Raw genomic sequence first — 15,249 nt, 5'->3', positions numbered from 1 at the left:
TCTCATTTATATAAAATAGATTCTGTAGATGGTTTCAAGCAACACACACAAAATGCTGGTGGAACGCAGCAGGCCAGGCAGCATCTATAAGGAGAAGTACAGTCGATGTTTCGGGCCGAGACCCTTCGTCAGGACTAACTGAAAGGAAAGATAGTAAGAGATTTGGAAGTGTGAGGGGGAGGGGGAAATGCGAAATGATAGAAGACCGGAGGGGGTGGGATGAAGCTGAGAGCTGGAAAGGTGATTGGCAAAAGTGATACAGAGCTGGAGAAGGGAAAGGATCATGGGACGGGAGGCCTCAGGAGAAAGAAAGCGGGAGGGGAACACCAGAGGGAGATGGAGGGCAGGCAAGGAGTGATTGTGAGAGGGATAGAGAGAGAAAAACAAGAGAGGGAAAAAAGGGGAAAATAAATAAATGAACAAACAAACAAATAAGTAAATAAGGGATGGAGTAAGAAGGGGAGGAGGGGCATTAATGGAAGATAGAGAAGTCAATGTTCATGCCATCAGGTTGGAGGCTATCCAGCCGGTATATAAGGTGTTGTTCCTCCAACCTGAGTGTGGCTTCACCTTGACAGTAGAGGAGGCCATGGATAGACATATCAGAATGGGAATGGGACGTGGAATTAAAATATGTGGCCACTGGGAGATCCTGCTTCCTCTGGCGGACAGAGTGTAGGTGTTCCACGAAACGGTCTCCCAGTCTACGTCAGGTCTCACCAATATATAAAAGGCCACACCGGGAGCACTGGACGCAGTATACCACACCAGCCGACTCACAGGTGAAGTGTCACCTCACCTGGAAGGACTGTCTGGGGCCCTGAATGGTGGTGAGGGAGGAAGTGTAAGGGCAGGTGTAGCACTTGTTCCGTTTACAAGGATAAGTGCCGGGAGGGAGATCGGTGGGAAGGGATGGGGGGGAGCGAGTGGACAAGGGAGTAGCGTAGGGAGCGATCCCTGCGGAAAGCAGAAAGGGGGGGAGGGAAAAATGTGCTTGGTGGTGGGATCTTGTTGGAGGTGGCTTGTAGATGGTTTGATATTTTTCTCCAAGGTTGTACTTAAAATAAGATTTCTGTAGACTGCTTGGGATTTTTCTCATTATAAGTAAAATAGTCTCTGCAGATCATTTGCTATGTTGAATTAGTCTCTGTATGCTGCTTTGCTGCTTCTCACAGAGGATGTATTTAAAATAGACTGCTGTTGTCGATTTCAATGGCGATATTTAAACTTGACTCTGCAGAGCACTCGGTATATTTCTCATACTTGAAATATACCCTGTAGATTGGTTGGAATGTTTCTTAATGGGTTTATCTGAAATAGACGCTGTAAATTTGTTGGAATGTTTCTTAGTGCTTTTATTTGAATTAGACTCTGTAGACCAGTGTTTTCTGCAGACGATCTGTTTCAAGTAAGCTGGAGATTTTTCTTGCAGGGCTGCATGGAAAGCAGATTCTGTGGACTGCTGGCTGACCCTCTCAGAGGCTTTGTTTACTGTGTACTCTACTCGTTAAGGTTTGCAGGGGTGGCCTTCATTGAGTTCGAGAGCAGCTCGATGAAGCCCTGGTCAGACCACACTTGGACTACAGTGTTCAGCTCCGGTCACCTCATGATAGGAAGTGTGTGGAAGCTTTAGAGAGGGTGCAGAGGAGATTTACCAGGATGCTGCCCGGATTAGAGAGGGTGCAGAGGAGATTTACCAGGATGCTGCCTGGATTAGAGAGGGTGCAGAGGAGATTTACCAGGATGCTGCCTGGATTAGAGAGGGTGCAGAGGAGATTTACCAGGATGCTGCCTGGATTAGAGAGGGTACAGAGGAGATTTACCAGGATGCTGCCTGGATTAGAGAGGGTGCAGAGGAGATTTACCAGGATGCTGCCTGGATTAGAGAGGGTACAGAGGAGATTTACCAGGATGCGGCCCGGATTAGAGAGGGTGCAGAGGAGATTTACCAGGATGCTGCCTGGATTAGAGAGGGTGCAGAGGAGATTTACCAGGATGCGGCCCGGATTAGAGAGGGTGCAGAGGAGATTTACCAGGATGCTGCCCGGATTAGAGAGGGTGCAGAGGAGATTTACCAGGATGCTGCCCGGATTAGAGAGGGTACAGAGGAGATTTACCAGGATGCTGCCTGGATTAGAGAGGGTGCAGAGGAGATTTACCAGGATGCTGCCTGGATTAGAGAGGGTGCAGAGGAGATTTACCAGGATGCTGCCCGGATTAGAGAGGGTGCAGAGGAGATTTACCAGGATGCTGCCTGGATTAGAGAGGGTGCAGAGGAGATTTACCAGGATGCTGCCCGGATTAGAGAGGGTGCAGAGGAGATTTACCAGGATGCTGCCCGGATTAGAGAGGGTGCAGAGGAGATTTACCAGGATGCTGCCCGGATTAGAGAGGGTGCAGAGGAGATTTACCAGGATGCTGCCCGGATTGGAGAGGGTGCAGAGGAGATTTACCAGGATGCTGCCCGGATTGGAGAGGGTGCAGAGGAGATATACCAGGATGCTGCCCGGATTAGAGAGGGTGCAGAGGAGATTTACTAGGATGCTGCCTGGATTAGAGAGGGTGCAGAGGAGATTTACCAGGATGCTGCCTGGATTAGAGAGGGTGCAGAGGAGATTTACCAGGATGCTGCCCGGATTAGAGAGGGTGCAGAGGAGATTTACCAGGATGCTGCCCGGATTAGAGAGGGTGCAGAGGAGATTTACCAGGATGCTGCCCGGATTAGAGAGGGTGCAGAGGAGATTTACCAGGATGCTGCCCGGATTGGAGAGGGTGCAGAGGAGATTTACCAGGATGCTGCCCGGATTGGAGAGGGTGCAGAGGAGATATACCAGGATGCTGCCCGGATTAGAGAGGGTGCAGAGGAGATTTACTAGGATGCTGCCTGGATTAGAGAGGGTGCAGAGGAGATTTACCAGGATGCTGCCTGGATTAGAGAGGGTGCAGAGGAGATTTACCAGGATGCTGCCTGGATTAGAGAGGGTGCAGAGGAGATTTACCAGGATGCTGCCTGGATTAGAGACGGTGCTGAGGAGATTTACCAGGATGCTGCCTGGATTAGAGACGGTGCTGAGGAGATTTACCAGGATGCTGCCTGGATTAGAGAGGGTGCAGAGGAGATTTACCAGGATGCTGCCTGGATTAGAGAGGGTGCAGAGGAGATTTACCAGGATGCTGCCTGGATTAGAGAGGGTGCAGAGGAGATTTACCAGGATGCTGCCTGGATTAGAGAGGGTGCAGAGGAGATTTACCAGGATGCTGCCTGGATTAGAGAGGGTGCAGAGGAGATTTACCAGGATGCTGCCTGGATTAGAGAGGGTGCAGAGGAGATTTACCAGGATGCTGCCTGGATTAGAGAGGGTGCAGAGGAGATTTACCAGGATGCTGCCTGGATTAGAGAGGGTGCAGAGGAGATTTACCAGGATGCTGCCTGGATTAGAGAGGGTGCAGAGGAGATTTACCAGGATGCTGCCTGGATTAGAGAGGGTACAGAGGAGATTTACCAGGATGCTGCCTGGATTAGAGAGGGTGCAGAGGAGATTTACCAGGATGCTGCCTGGATTAGAGGGAATGGCTTTTTTGAGGAAAAGTTGAGCAAGCTAGGACTGTTTGCAGCAAAGGAGGACAATTTGATAGAGGTATGTAAGATGATGAGAGGTATAGATCGAATGGACCAGGGCCTCTTTCCCAGGTTGGAATTGGCTAATGTGAGGGGGCATAAATCTGAAGTGATTGTGGAGGAAAGTACGGGGAGATGTCAGAGGGAGGTTCTTTATGAAGAAAGTGGTGGGTGTGTGGAAGGTGCTGCCGGGGTGATATAAGGCAGATACGTTACTGTACATAGGGACATGTCTGATAGAGGAAAAGGCCCGATTGATCTGAGAGTAGGTTGAAATGTCGGATCAACGTCGTGGGTCAACCGGCCTGTTGTGTGCTGCTCTGTGTTCTAAGTAGATTGGGCAGATATTTCTCTGTTGTTGGTAAGAGTAGATTCTGTGGACTGGTTGCTATAATTGGTGGAATTAATCTCTTCACCTGGACGAGATGCGGAGGTCGGTGAGATTTCAGTGCTGGTTACATCAGTGAACAGACAGCCAACCAATCCTGTCCTTGTGTTTTCCTCAGAATCACGGCTCGGACAGAAGGTGTCAGCGGCACTGAAGACACTGGAGGAAGCCTTAGGCCAGTACAGTCTGTCCGAGCTCTGTGTGGGATTTAACGGCGGAAAGGACTGCACGGTTCTTGTGCATCTGTTCCACGCAGCTGTCAGCAGGTGTGAGATACACAGGGATGGTTCGGATTGCACTCAGAGTGAAACCCCTCCACACCGACCCTTCACACACTACCCCTACACCAACCCTTCACACACTCCCCCCACACCGACCCTTCACACACTCCCTCCACACCGACCCTTCACACACTCCCTCCACACACTCCCTCCACACTGTCCCATCACACACTCCCAGGGTCAGACACAGAGTGAAACTCCCTCCACACCGTCCCATCACACACTCCCGGGGTCAGACACAGAGTGAAGCTCCCTCTACACTGTCCCATCACACACTCCCGGGGTCAGACACAGAGTGAAACTCCCTCCACACCGTCCCATCACACACTCCCGGGGTCAGACACAGAGTGAAGCTCCCTCCACACCATCCCATCACACACTCCCGGGGTCAGACACAGAGTGAGTCTCCCTCTACACTGTCCCATCACACACTCCCGGGGTCAGACACAGAGTGAAGCTCCCTCCACACCGTCCCATCACACACTCCCAGGGTCAGACACAGAGTGAATTCCCTCTACACTGTCCCATCACACACTCCCGGGGTCAGACACAGAGTGAAACTGCCTCCACACCGTCCCATCACACACTCCCGGTGTCGGACTGAGTGAAACTGCCTCTACTCTATCCAGTGAACCCTGAGTTCTGGTGCCCCTCCTCCTCTGCCCCGCCCACATTCATTGGCTCCACCTCTCCCCCACTATCGTTGCTCACTACTGTCATCCAGTGGCTGGGCAGAGTACTCCTGCACCTGCTTGTGGGTTTGGGTGATGCTGTTTCCCCTGGGTGTGGGGAGTGGAGGGGAAGCCTCCGACAACCCTGACTATACCAGTGACCAGTCTGTGCTGTGTTTTGTGAAGGGCGAGTATCGGGTGTAAACACCAGCTGCAGGCATTGTACATCCGGATAGTGTCACCTTTCCCAGAGCTGGAGCAGTTCATTCAGGACACCTGCAAGAGGTGAGTTGGTCACCATTGGCAGACCCCAATCCCCATCCTGATCCCATTGTGTAGTCCACTCCCAGGGATCTCTTATTCCATATATAACCCACCCCCCATCCTGACCCCCAGTTTAAATCCCAGCCTGTAACCCACTCCCAGGGATCTGTTATTCTGTATATAACCCCCCACACCAACTGTATATAACCCCACTCCGACCCTGGGATTAGATCCCAGCCTGTAACTCACTCTCAGGAATCTGTTATTTTGTGTATGAATCCCCTAAATCCCAGGATTAGATCTCAGTCTGTAACCCACTCATAGGGTTCTGTTATTCTGTATATAAAGCGCCTGAATCCCTGGATTAGATCCCAGTCTGTAACCCACTCCCAGGGATCTGTCATTCTGTGTATGAACCCCCTGAACCCCTGGATTAGATCCCAACCTGTAATCCACTCTTGGGCAAACACGAGGTCGACAGCGCTTCTCCCTATAGATGCTGCCTGGACTGCTGTGTTCCACCAGCATTTTGTGTGTGTTGTTGTTTGAATTTCCACTCTTGGGGATCTGTTATTCTATATATAAACCTCTGGATCAGATCCCAGTCTGTAACCCACTTGTGGGGATCTGTTATTCTATATATAAACCTCCTGAACCCCTGAATTAGATCCCAGTCTGTGACCCAGAGATCTGATATTCTATATATAAACCTCCCTAAACCCCTGGATTAGATCCCAATCTGTAATTCACTCCCAGGGATCTGTTATTTTGTATATCAACCCCCTGAACCCCTGGATTAGATCCCAGCCTGTAACCCACCCCTAAAGATCTGTTATTCTATATACAAACCCCACTCCGACCCCAGGATTAGTTCCCAGTCTGTAACTCGCTCAGGTGGTCTAGTATTTTGTATATAAACTCCTGGACCCTTGCAGCATTGTGGAAGGTGATAACTCCATTGCTTGCTGCTTATTTCTGCCCCAGGTACAACCTGCAGCTCTACACCGTGTGCGGGAACATCAAGGAGGCGCTGACGGACCTGAAGGTGCGCCACCCTCACATCAAGGCCGTGCTGATGGGCACCCGACGCGATGACCCCTACTCCCAGACCCTGACCCCTATGTGTCCGACCGACCCAGGCTGGCCGGAGTACATGAGGGTGAATCCACTGCTGGTGAGCGCGAGGGGCAGGGGATGGTTCCGCGTCTCCTAATGCAAGGGAGGGAGACCGTTCAGCCCGTCGAGTCTCTGCTGACCGAGACACCCGTCTAAGCTAGTCCCATTTGCACCGTGCCGGATTGATTGCGAGACTGTGGGAGTGCAGATGCGGCCAATGAATCGCGCTGTGAGGGGATTGTGCGTCAGACGAGCAGGAGGCATTCTCTTTTGGGGGTGGGCTTCGAGAGCACATGTTTTTGTCTCAGCAGGCCCAGAACGTAACTCCGGCGCTGTGAGTTCCCAGCGCGTGCCATTACTAATGCGGCTCTCTCACTCCTTTTGTAATCCTTGCCCCATGCAATCCTTAACCCCATTTGCCCACGCGCACGAGAAAACTCTGCAAGCAACACACACAAACGCGCCTATGGAAAAGAGTAAACAGTCGATGTTTCAGGCTGAGACCCTTCACCAGGACTGGAGAAAGAGATGAGAAGGTGGGGAGAGGGGAGGGGAAGAAGTGCAAGGTGGTAGGTGAAACCAGAAGAGGTGGGAAGTTGGTGAAAGAGATAACGGGCTGGAGAAGGGGGAATCTGATAAGAGAGGAGAGTGGACCATGGGGGAAAGGGAAAGTGGAGGAGCACCAGAGGGAGGTGATGGGCAGGTAAGAGAGGGAAATGGGAGTGGGGAATGGTGAAAGCCAGTGTGGGGGGGGGGGGGGCAATAACCGGACGTTTGAGATATCTATGTTCATACCATCGGGTTGGAGGCTACCCAAATGGAATACAAGGTGGTGGTTGTTCCTCCAGCCTGAGTGTGGCAGTAGAGGAGGTCCTGGGCTGGCATGTCAGAATGGGAATGGGAAGTAGAACTGGATTGGGTGGCCGCTGGGAGATCCCACGCTTTCTGACGGACAGAGCGTAGGTGCTCGGCAAAGCAGTTTCCCAATTTACTTCGGGTCACACCGGGGCCATACCAGGAATACCGGATGCAGTCGATGACCCCAACGTCGCCTCACCTGGAAGGACGGTTTGGGTCCTGGATGGTGGTGAGGGAGGAGGTGTGGGGGCAGGTTCCACTTGCTAGGGTAAGTGCCAGGAGGGAGATCAGAGGGGAGGGACGAATGGACAAGGGAGTCACGTAGGGAGCGATCCCTGCCGAAAGCGGGGGGTGGGGGGGAGATGTGCTTGGTGGTGGGATCCTGTTGGAGGTGGCAGAAATTATGGAGGATTATGTGCTGGACACGGTGGCAGGTGGGGCGGTAGGTGAGGAACCCCATCCCTGGTAGGGTGACTGACGGCCACTGGGTACGACTTCCCCAGGGGATGATGGCCACTGGGCACGACTTCCCCAGGGGATGACGGCCACTGGGCACGACTTCCCCAGGGGATGACGGCCACTGGGCACGACTTCCCCAGGGGATGACGGCCACTGGGCACGACTTCCCAGAGGATTTGCAGATATCCACAAACTTGTGGTTCCTGCATAGAGTCCTCGACCTCTGGATTTCCAATCTACCCTCGGCCCTCCATGTTGATCACACCACCCACCAATAGCCAGACACTAGGCCTCGAGCTCTGGACTCCTGGGACGTTCGGACTCCATGAGTCCTTTCCGCACTCTTTCCCAGCCGTGGCAGAATAGCGGTTAGCATGAGGCTGTTACAGATTGGGACATTCCAGGGTTCGGATTGAATTCCGGCCACGTCTGTAGAGTCTCTGTACGCATTCCCACAGAATGCATGAGGTTTCCCCTAGTGCTTCGCTTACCTCCCACGGTGTTGGTGGGTTAATCGGTCATTGTAAATTGTCCCGTGATTGAGTTAACTAACTGGGGTTGTGGGGTTGCTGGGGCTAGAAGGGCCAACTCCGCATTCTGCCGATACAGAAATAAACTCCTCTTCCCAATCTCGTCCGTGTTCCTGTTGCTCGGGGTCCCAGCACCGGTGATGCCTCTGTGGTGGAATAGCCAAAGCTACACCCAGTCCCGGTTGGGTGTTCCTTTTTGCCCGTGGGTTGGAAGGAGGGGTTTTGTGAGGAAGCGAGTGACTCTGACCGCCTGTATCCTGTCCCCAGGACTGGAGTTACCACGACATCTGGGAGTTCCTACGCACCCTCTACATCCCGTACTGCATCCTCTATGACAAAGGGTAGGTGCTCTTTCTCCGGCTAGGGACCCCCTTCTCCCTGTCCCGCTCAGGGGAGCTCAGTCCCGCGCTTTCCTTCCCAAGCTCCCAGGAATTCCCGAGTCTCACGACCCACTCCCCCCCGCCCCCGCAACGCGTGCAGAGCAAGATCCCAGAAACAGTGACAGGGCAACGGCCCCGTTAGCTGTGGGTGTCATGTCCATTGTGTTCTGGTAGGCAGTGCCCCCACCACCTCACCCCTCCTCCCACCACCTCACCCCTCCCTCACCACCTCACCCCTCCCTCACCACCTCACCCCTCCCCCACCACCTCACCCCTCCCTCACCACCTCACCCCTCCCTCACCACCTCACCCCTCCCCCACCACCTCACCCCTCCTCCCACCACCTCACCCCCTCCCTCACCACCTCACCCCTCCCTCACCACCTCACCCATCCCTCACCACCTCACCCCTCCCCCACCACCTCACCCCTCCCTCACCACCTCACCCATCCCCCACCACCTCACCCCTCCTCCCACAGCTCAGAGCCTCGTCCTCACTGCCCCTCCCTCAGTGCAGCGCTCCCTCCCCCACCACCTCACCCCTCCTCCCACCACCTCACCCCTCCCCCACCACCCTCGCCCCTCCCCCACCACCTCACCCCTCCCTCACCACCTCACCCCTCCTCCCACCACCTCACCCCTCCCCCACCACCTCACCCCTCCTCCCACCACCTCACCCCTCCCCCACCACCTCACCGCTCCCTCACCACCTCACCCCTCCTCCCACCACCTCACCCCTCCCCCACCACCTCACCCCTCCCTCACCACCTCACCCCTCCCTCACCACCTCACCCCTCCCTCCCACCACCTCACCCCTCCCCCACCACCTCGCCCCTCCCCCACCACCTCACCCCTCCCTCACCACCTCACCCCTCCTCCCACCACCTCACCCCTCCCCCACCACCTCACCCCTCCCCCACCACCTCACCCCTCCCCCACCACCTCACCCCTCCCTCACCACCTCACCCCTCCTCCCACCACCTCACCCCTCCCCCACCACCTCACCCCTCCCTCACCACCTCACCCCTCCCTCACCACCTCACCCCTCCTCCCACCACCTCACCCCTCCCCCACCACCTCACCCCTCCTCCCACAGCTCAGAGCCTCGTCCTCACTACCCCTCCCTCAGTGCAGCGCTCCCTCCCCCACCACCTCGCCCCTCCCTCACCACCTCGCCCCTCCTCCCACCACCTCACCCCTCCCTCACCACCTCACCCCTCCTCCCACCACCTCACCCATCCCTCACCACCTCACCCCTCCCCACCACCTCACCCCTCCTCCCACCACCTCACCCCTCCCCCACCACCTCACCCCTCCTCCCACCACCTCACCCCTCCTCCACCACCTCACCCCTCCTCCCACCACCTCACCCATCCCTCACCACCTCACCCCTCCCCACCACCTCACCCCTCCTCCCACCACCTCACCCCTCCCCCACCACCTCACCCCTCCTCCCACCACCTCACCCCCTCCTCCCACCACCTCACCCATCCCTCACCACCTCACCCCTCCCCACCACCTCACCCCTCCTCCCACCACCTCACCCCTCCCCCACCACCTCGCCCTCCCTCACCACCTCACCCCTCCCTCACCACCTCACCCCTCCTCCCACCACCTCACCCCCTCCTCCCACCACCTCACCCCTCCCCCACCACCTCACCCCTCCCTCACCACCTCACTGCTCCCTCACCACCTCACCCCTCCTCCCACCACCTCACCCCTCCCTCACCACCTCACTGCTCCCTCACCACCTCACCCCTCCCCCACCACCTCACCCCTCACCACCTCACCCCCTCCCCCACCCACCTCCCCTCCCCACCACCTCACCCCTCCTCCCACCACCTCACCCCTCCTCCCACCACCTCACCCCTCCCCCACCACCTCACCCCCTCCCCACCACCTCACCCCCCTCCCACCACCTCACCCCTCCCCACCACCCCCCTCACCACCTCCACCCCCTCCCCTCCCACCACCTCACCCTCCTCCCACCACCTCACCCATCCCTCACCACCTCACCCCTCCCCACCACCTCACCCCTCCTCCCACCACCTCACCCCTCCCCCACCACCTCACCCCTCCCCCACCACCTCGCCCTCCCTCACCACCTCACCCCTCCCTCACCACCTCGCCCCTCCTCCCACCACCTCACCCCTCCTCCCACCACCTCACCCCTCCCCCACCACCTCACCCCTCCCTCACCCCTCCTCCCACCACCTCACCCCTCCCCCACCACCTCACCCCTCCCTCACCACCTCACCCCTCCCCCACCACCTCGCCCTCCCTCACCACCCTCACCCCTCCTCCCACCACCTCACCCCTCCTCCCACCACCTCACCCCTCCCCCACCACCTCACCCCTCCCCCACCACCTCACCCCTCCCTCACCACCTCACCCCTCCTCCCACCACCTCACCCCTCCCCACCACCTCACCCCTCCCCCACCACCTCACCCCTCCCTCACCACCTCACCCCTCCTCCCACCACCTCACCCCTCCCCCACCACCTCACCCCTCCCCCACCACCTCACCTCTCCCTCACCACCTCACCCCCTCCCCACCACCTCACCCCTCCTCCCACCACCTCACCCCTCCCTCACCACCTCACCCCTCCCTCACCACCTCACTGCTCCCTCACCACCTCACCCCTCCTCCCACCACCTCACCCCTCCCCCACCACCTCACCCCTCCCTCACCACCTCACCCCTCCCCCACCACCTCACCCCTCCCTCACCACCTCACCCCTCCCCACCACCTCACCCCTCCTCCCACCACCTCACCCCCTCCCCCACCACCTCACCCCTCCCCCACCACCTCACCCCTCCTCCCACCACCTCACCCCTCCTCCCACCACCTCACCTCTCCCTCACCACCTCACCCCTCCCCCACCACCTCACCCCTCCCTCACCACCTCACCCCTCCTCCCACCACCTCACCTCTCCCTCACCACCTCACCCCTCCCCCACCACCTCACCCCTCCCTCACCACCTCACCCCTCCCTCACCACCTCACCCCTCAGGCTCCCTCAGAGCCTCATCCTCACTACCCCTCCCTCAGTGCAGTGCTCCCTCCCCCCACCACCTCACCCCTCCTCCCACAGCTCAAGAGCCTCATCCTCACTACCCCTCCCTCAGTGCGGCGCTCCCTCCCTGTGTTGGGGGAGTTGTTGGGAGGGGAGGCGGGGAACTGTGGTGACGTGTCCACTCTCTCTCTCTGACCCCTGTCCCCCCATCCCCAGCTACACCTCCCTGGGCAGCATGGACAACACCGGAAAGAACCCCAATCTGCGCTACGTGACAGTGCTGGGCCAGGAGTGCTACCGTCCCGCCTACCAGCTGGAGAAGGAGGCCGAGGAGCGAATGTCACGAACGTAACTCAATGCAGATCCTCACTGGGTGGTCGCTGTCCTCCTCGCTGGATTTCCCACCGGCTCCCCTCACCTCCACCTCCTCCTCTCTGCCCTCCAACACTGCCCCTTCCCTCCTCCCTCACCTCCACCTCCTCCTCTCCGCCCTCCAACACTGCCCCTTCCCTCCTCCCTCACCTCCACCTCCTCTCCCCAACACTGCCCTTCCCTCCGCCCTCACCTCCACCTCCTCCTCTCCGCCCTCCAACACTGCCCCTTCCCTCCTCCCTCACCTCCACCTCCTCTCCCCAACACTGCCCTTCCCTCCGCCCTCACCTCCACCTCCTCCTCTCCGCCCTCCAACACTGCCCCTTCCCTCCTCCCTCACCTCCACCTCCTCTCCCCAACACTGCCCCTCCCTCACACCACCATCTCTCCACCTCTTCCTCTTCCCCAACACTGCCCTTCTCCCTCACACCACCATCTCTCCACCTCCTCTTCCCCAACACTGCCCTTCCCTCCTCCCTCACCTCCACCTCCTCCTCTCCGCCCTCCAACACTGCCCCTTCCCTCCTCCCTCACCTCCACCTCCTCTTCCCCAACACTGCCCTTCCCTCCTCCCTCACCTCCACCTCCTCACCCTCTCCTCTCCCTGCAACACTGTCCCTTCCTTCCTCCCTCACACCTCCATCTCCCCACCTCCTCATCTCCCCCTCCAACACTACCCCTTCCCTCCCCTTCCTTTTCCTCACCCCTCACTCACTGCCCTCACTACCTTCCCCTTCCTTTGCCTTCCTTCGCCTTACCTTTGCTCTCCCTGAGCCCCCCCACCTCTCCCTCCTCTATGCTTACTCCTCCCGACCCTCTCACTTCCTCCCTCACTTTCCTCTCTCTCCCCCACCCTCCCCTCTCCCCCTCCCACTCTCCTCCTCACTCCCCCTCACCCGTCACGCATCCTCTCTTCCCCTTCCACGCCCCTGCTCTTCCCGTTCCGTGTTCAGGGGGATACTGGCTGAACCCAGTAACCCTGCCCCGATGTTTGCAGTTAGGGGTCTGACAATAAGTCCCATACTAGCCCCATCCCATGGGGAGACGGGATGCTGGGGTGACGGGGCTGTTGAACTGTAGTGGGCACCACCTAAGCCGTTCCTGGACTAGACAAAACACCACAGCACAGGCCCTTTGGCCCATCTAGTCCTTGCTAAACCAGTGATCTGCCAAGTCCCATCAACCTGCCCTTCAAACCCCTTTCATCCGTATACTGATCCAAATTTCTCTTAATCGTTGAAATTGATGCCAAATCCACCACTTGTGCTGGCAGCTCATTCCACACTCTCTGAGTGAAGAAGTTCCCTTTCATTTTCCCTTAAACACAAGACCTTTCACCCTTAACCCATGACCTCTTACTGTAGCCTCACTCAACCTCAGTGGAAAAATCCTGCTCTCATTTACCCTCGCTACAAATTGTGTATCAAATCTCCCCTCAATCTTCTGTGTTCCAGGGAATAAAGTCTTAACCTATTCAACCTTACCCTAAAATCGAGGCCCTCAAGTCCTTGTAAATCTTCTCTGTACCCTTTCAATCTTACTTACATCTTTCCTGTAGTTAGGTGACCAAAACAGCACACAATCCTCCAAATTAAACCTCGTCGATTTCAACATAACATCCCAATTTCTGTGCTCAATGCATTTATGAAGGCCAATGTGCCAAAAGCTTTCTTTATGACCCTGTCCACCTGTGGTGCCGTTTTCAAGGAATTATGGATCTGTATTCCCAGATCTCTGTGTTCCACCACACTACGCAGTACCCTACCGCTCCTCCCAAAGTGCAAAACCTCACACCTGTCTGCATCCAATTCCATCTGCCATTTTTCCAGATCCTACTGCAAGCTTTGATAATCCTCCTCACTATCTAGCTAACCACATTATTATCCAGATTGTTGACATAGACGTCAAACAACAATGGACCCAGCACCGATCCCTATGGCACACCGCTAGTCACAGGCCTCCAGTGAGAGAGACGACCATCTACTACCACTCTCTGGCTTCTTCTGTGAAGCTACTGTCTAATCCAATTTACTACCTCATCTTGAATACCTCAGCTGAACCTTCTTGACCAACCTCCAACACGGGGCCCTGTCAAAGGCCTTACTAAAGTACATGTAGACAACATCCACTGCCTTGCCTTCATCAACTTCCCTGGTAACTTCCTCAAAAAGCTCTTGTGTTTGGTTAGACGTATCTACCACACACAAAGCCACGTTGACTACGGACAGACATACTTTATTGATCCCGAGGGAAATTGGGTTTCGCTACAGTTGCACCAACCGAGAATAGTGTAGAAATATAGCAATATAAAACCATAAATAATTAAACTACTGATGTATGGGTTCACAGGTCTATGTTTCTCCTAGGTTATTCATATAGCATTTCTTAAACAATGGAACAACATTAACTATCGTCCAATCCTCCAGCACCTCACCTGTTGCTAAGGATGTTTTAAATATCTCTACTCGGGCCCTTCAATTTCTGCACCAGCCTCCCGCTGGGTCCAAGAGGAGTTCTTGTCAGAACTTGGGGATTTATCCACCCTAATTTGCCCCAAGACAGCAAACACCTCCTCTGTAATCTGTATAGGGTCCACGACCTTGCTGCTGCATTGCTTCATTTCTACAGACTCCTGAGTAACTACAGATGCAAGAAAATCCATTTAAGATCTCTGACATTCCTTTTAACTCCACAAATAGCTTACCACTCTGATCTTCCAAAGGACCAATTTTGTCCCTCGCTCTCCTTTTGTTCTCAATAAGCCTTTAGGATTCTCCTTCACCTTGTCTGCTGCAGCAACCTCATCCGTTCTTTTAGCCCTTCTGATTCCTTCTGAAGTGTTCTCTTGCATTTCTTATACTCCAGAAGCACACCTTTTGCTTCAATAACTCTGGAAAATCAAGGTTCCCTAAACCTGTTGTCTTTGCTTTTTATTCTAACAGGAACATACACACTCTGTACCGTGAAAAAATTCACTTCTGAACCTGTCCCAAACCAGATCCCTTCTGATGCCATCAAGATTGTCCTTTCTCCAACTTAGAATCTTAACCTGAGGAGCAGACCCACCTTTTTCCGTAATTACCTTGAAACTAATGGCATTATGGTCGCTAGATGCAAAGTGTTCCCCTTCACAAGCCGTGTCACCTGCACTGCCTTGTTCCCAAAAGGAGATCTAGTATCACACACTCTCTAACTGGGATGTCTATGTACTGAGTAAGGAAACTTCCTTCAACACATCTGACAAACTCTTTCCCATCCAGCCTTTTTACCGTATGGGAGTCCCAGTCAATATGGG

At 55.7% G+C, this 15,249-nt stretch overlaps 1 protein-coding gene across 1 annotated transcript in view; it reads left to right on the top strand.

Moving 5' to 3' along the window:
* Window positions 1–14,297, top strand: part of flad1 (flavin adenine dinucleotide synthetase 1) — a 44,442-nt gene extending 30,145 nt beyond the window's left edge. Inside the window, exons 4-8 of the mRNA XM_073061189.1 lie at window positions 4,126–4,273; window positions 5,146–5,244; window positions 6,208–6,397; window positions 8,454–8,527; window positions 11,799–14,297. Of these exons, the coding sequence (XP_072917290.1) occupies window positions 4,126–4,273; window positions 5,146–5,244; window positions 6,208–6,397; window positions 8,454–8,527; window positions 11,799–11,934 (647 nt within the window). The 3' untranslated portion in view covers window positions 11,935–14,297. The remainder of the gene's footprint in view (window positions 1–4,125; window positions 4,274–5,145; window positions 5,245–6,207; window positions 6,398–8,453; window positions 8,528–11,798) is intronic.
* The last annotated feature ends 952 nt before the right edge of the window (window positions 14,298–15,249 follow it).

The sequence above is a fragment of the Hemitrygon akajei genome, chromosome 11, assembly GCF_048418815.1.
Source record: "Hemitrygon akajei chromosome 11, sHemAka1.3, whole genome shotgun sequence".
Taxonomy (NCBI): Eukaryota; Metazoa; Chordata; class Chondrichthyes; order Myliobatiformes; family Dasyatidae; genus Hemitrygon; species Hemitrygon akajei.
The sequence above is the reverse complement of the archived record's forward strand: the minus strand, read 5'-3'. Positions and strand labels throughout refer to the sequence as shown.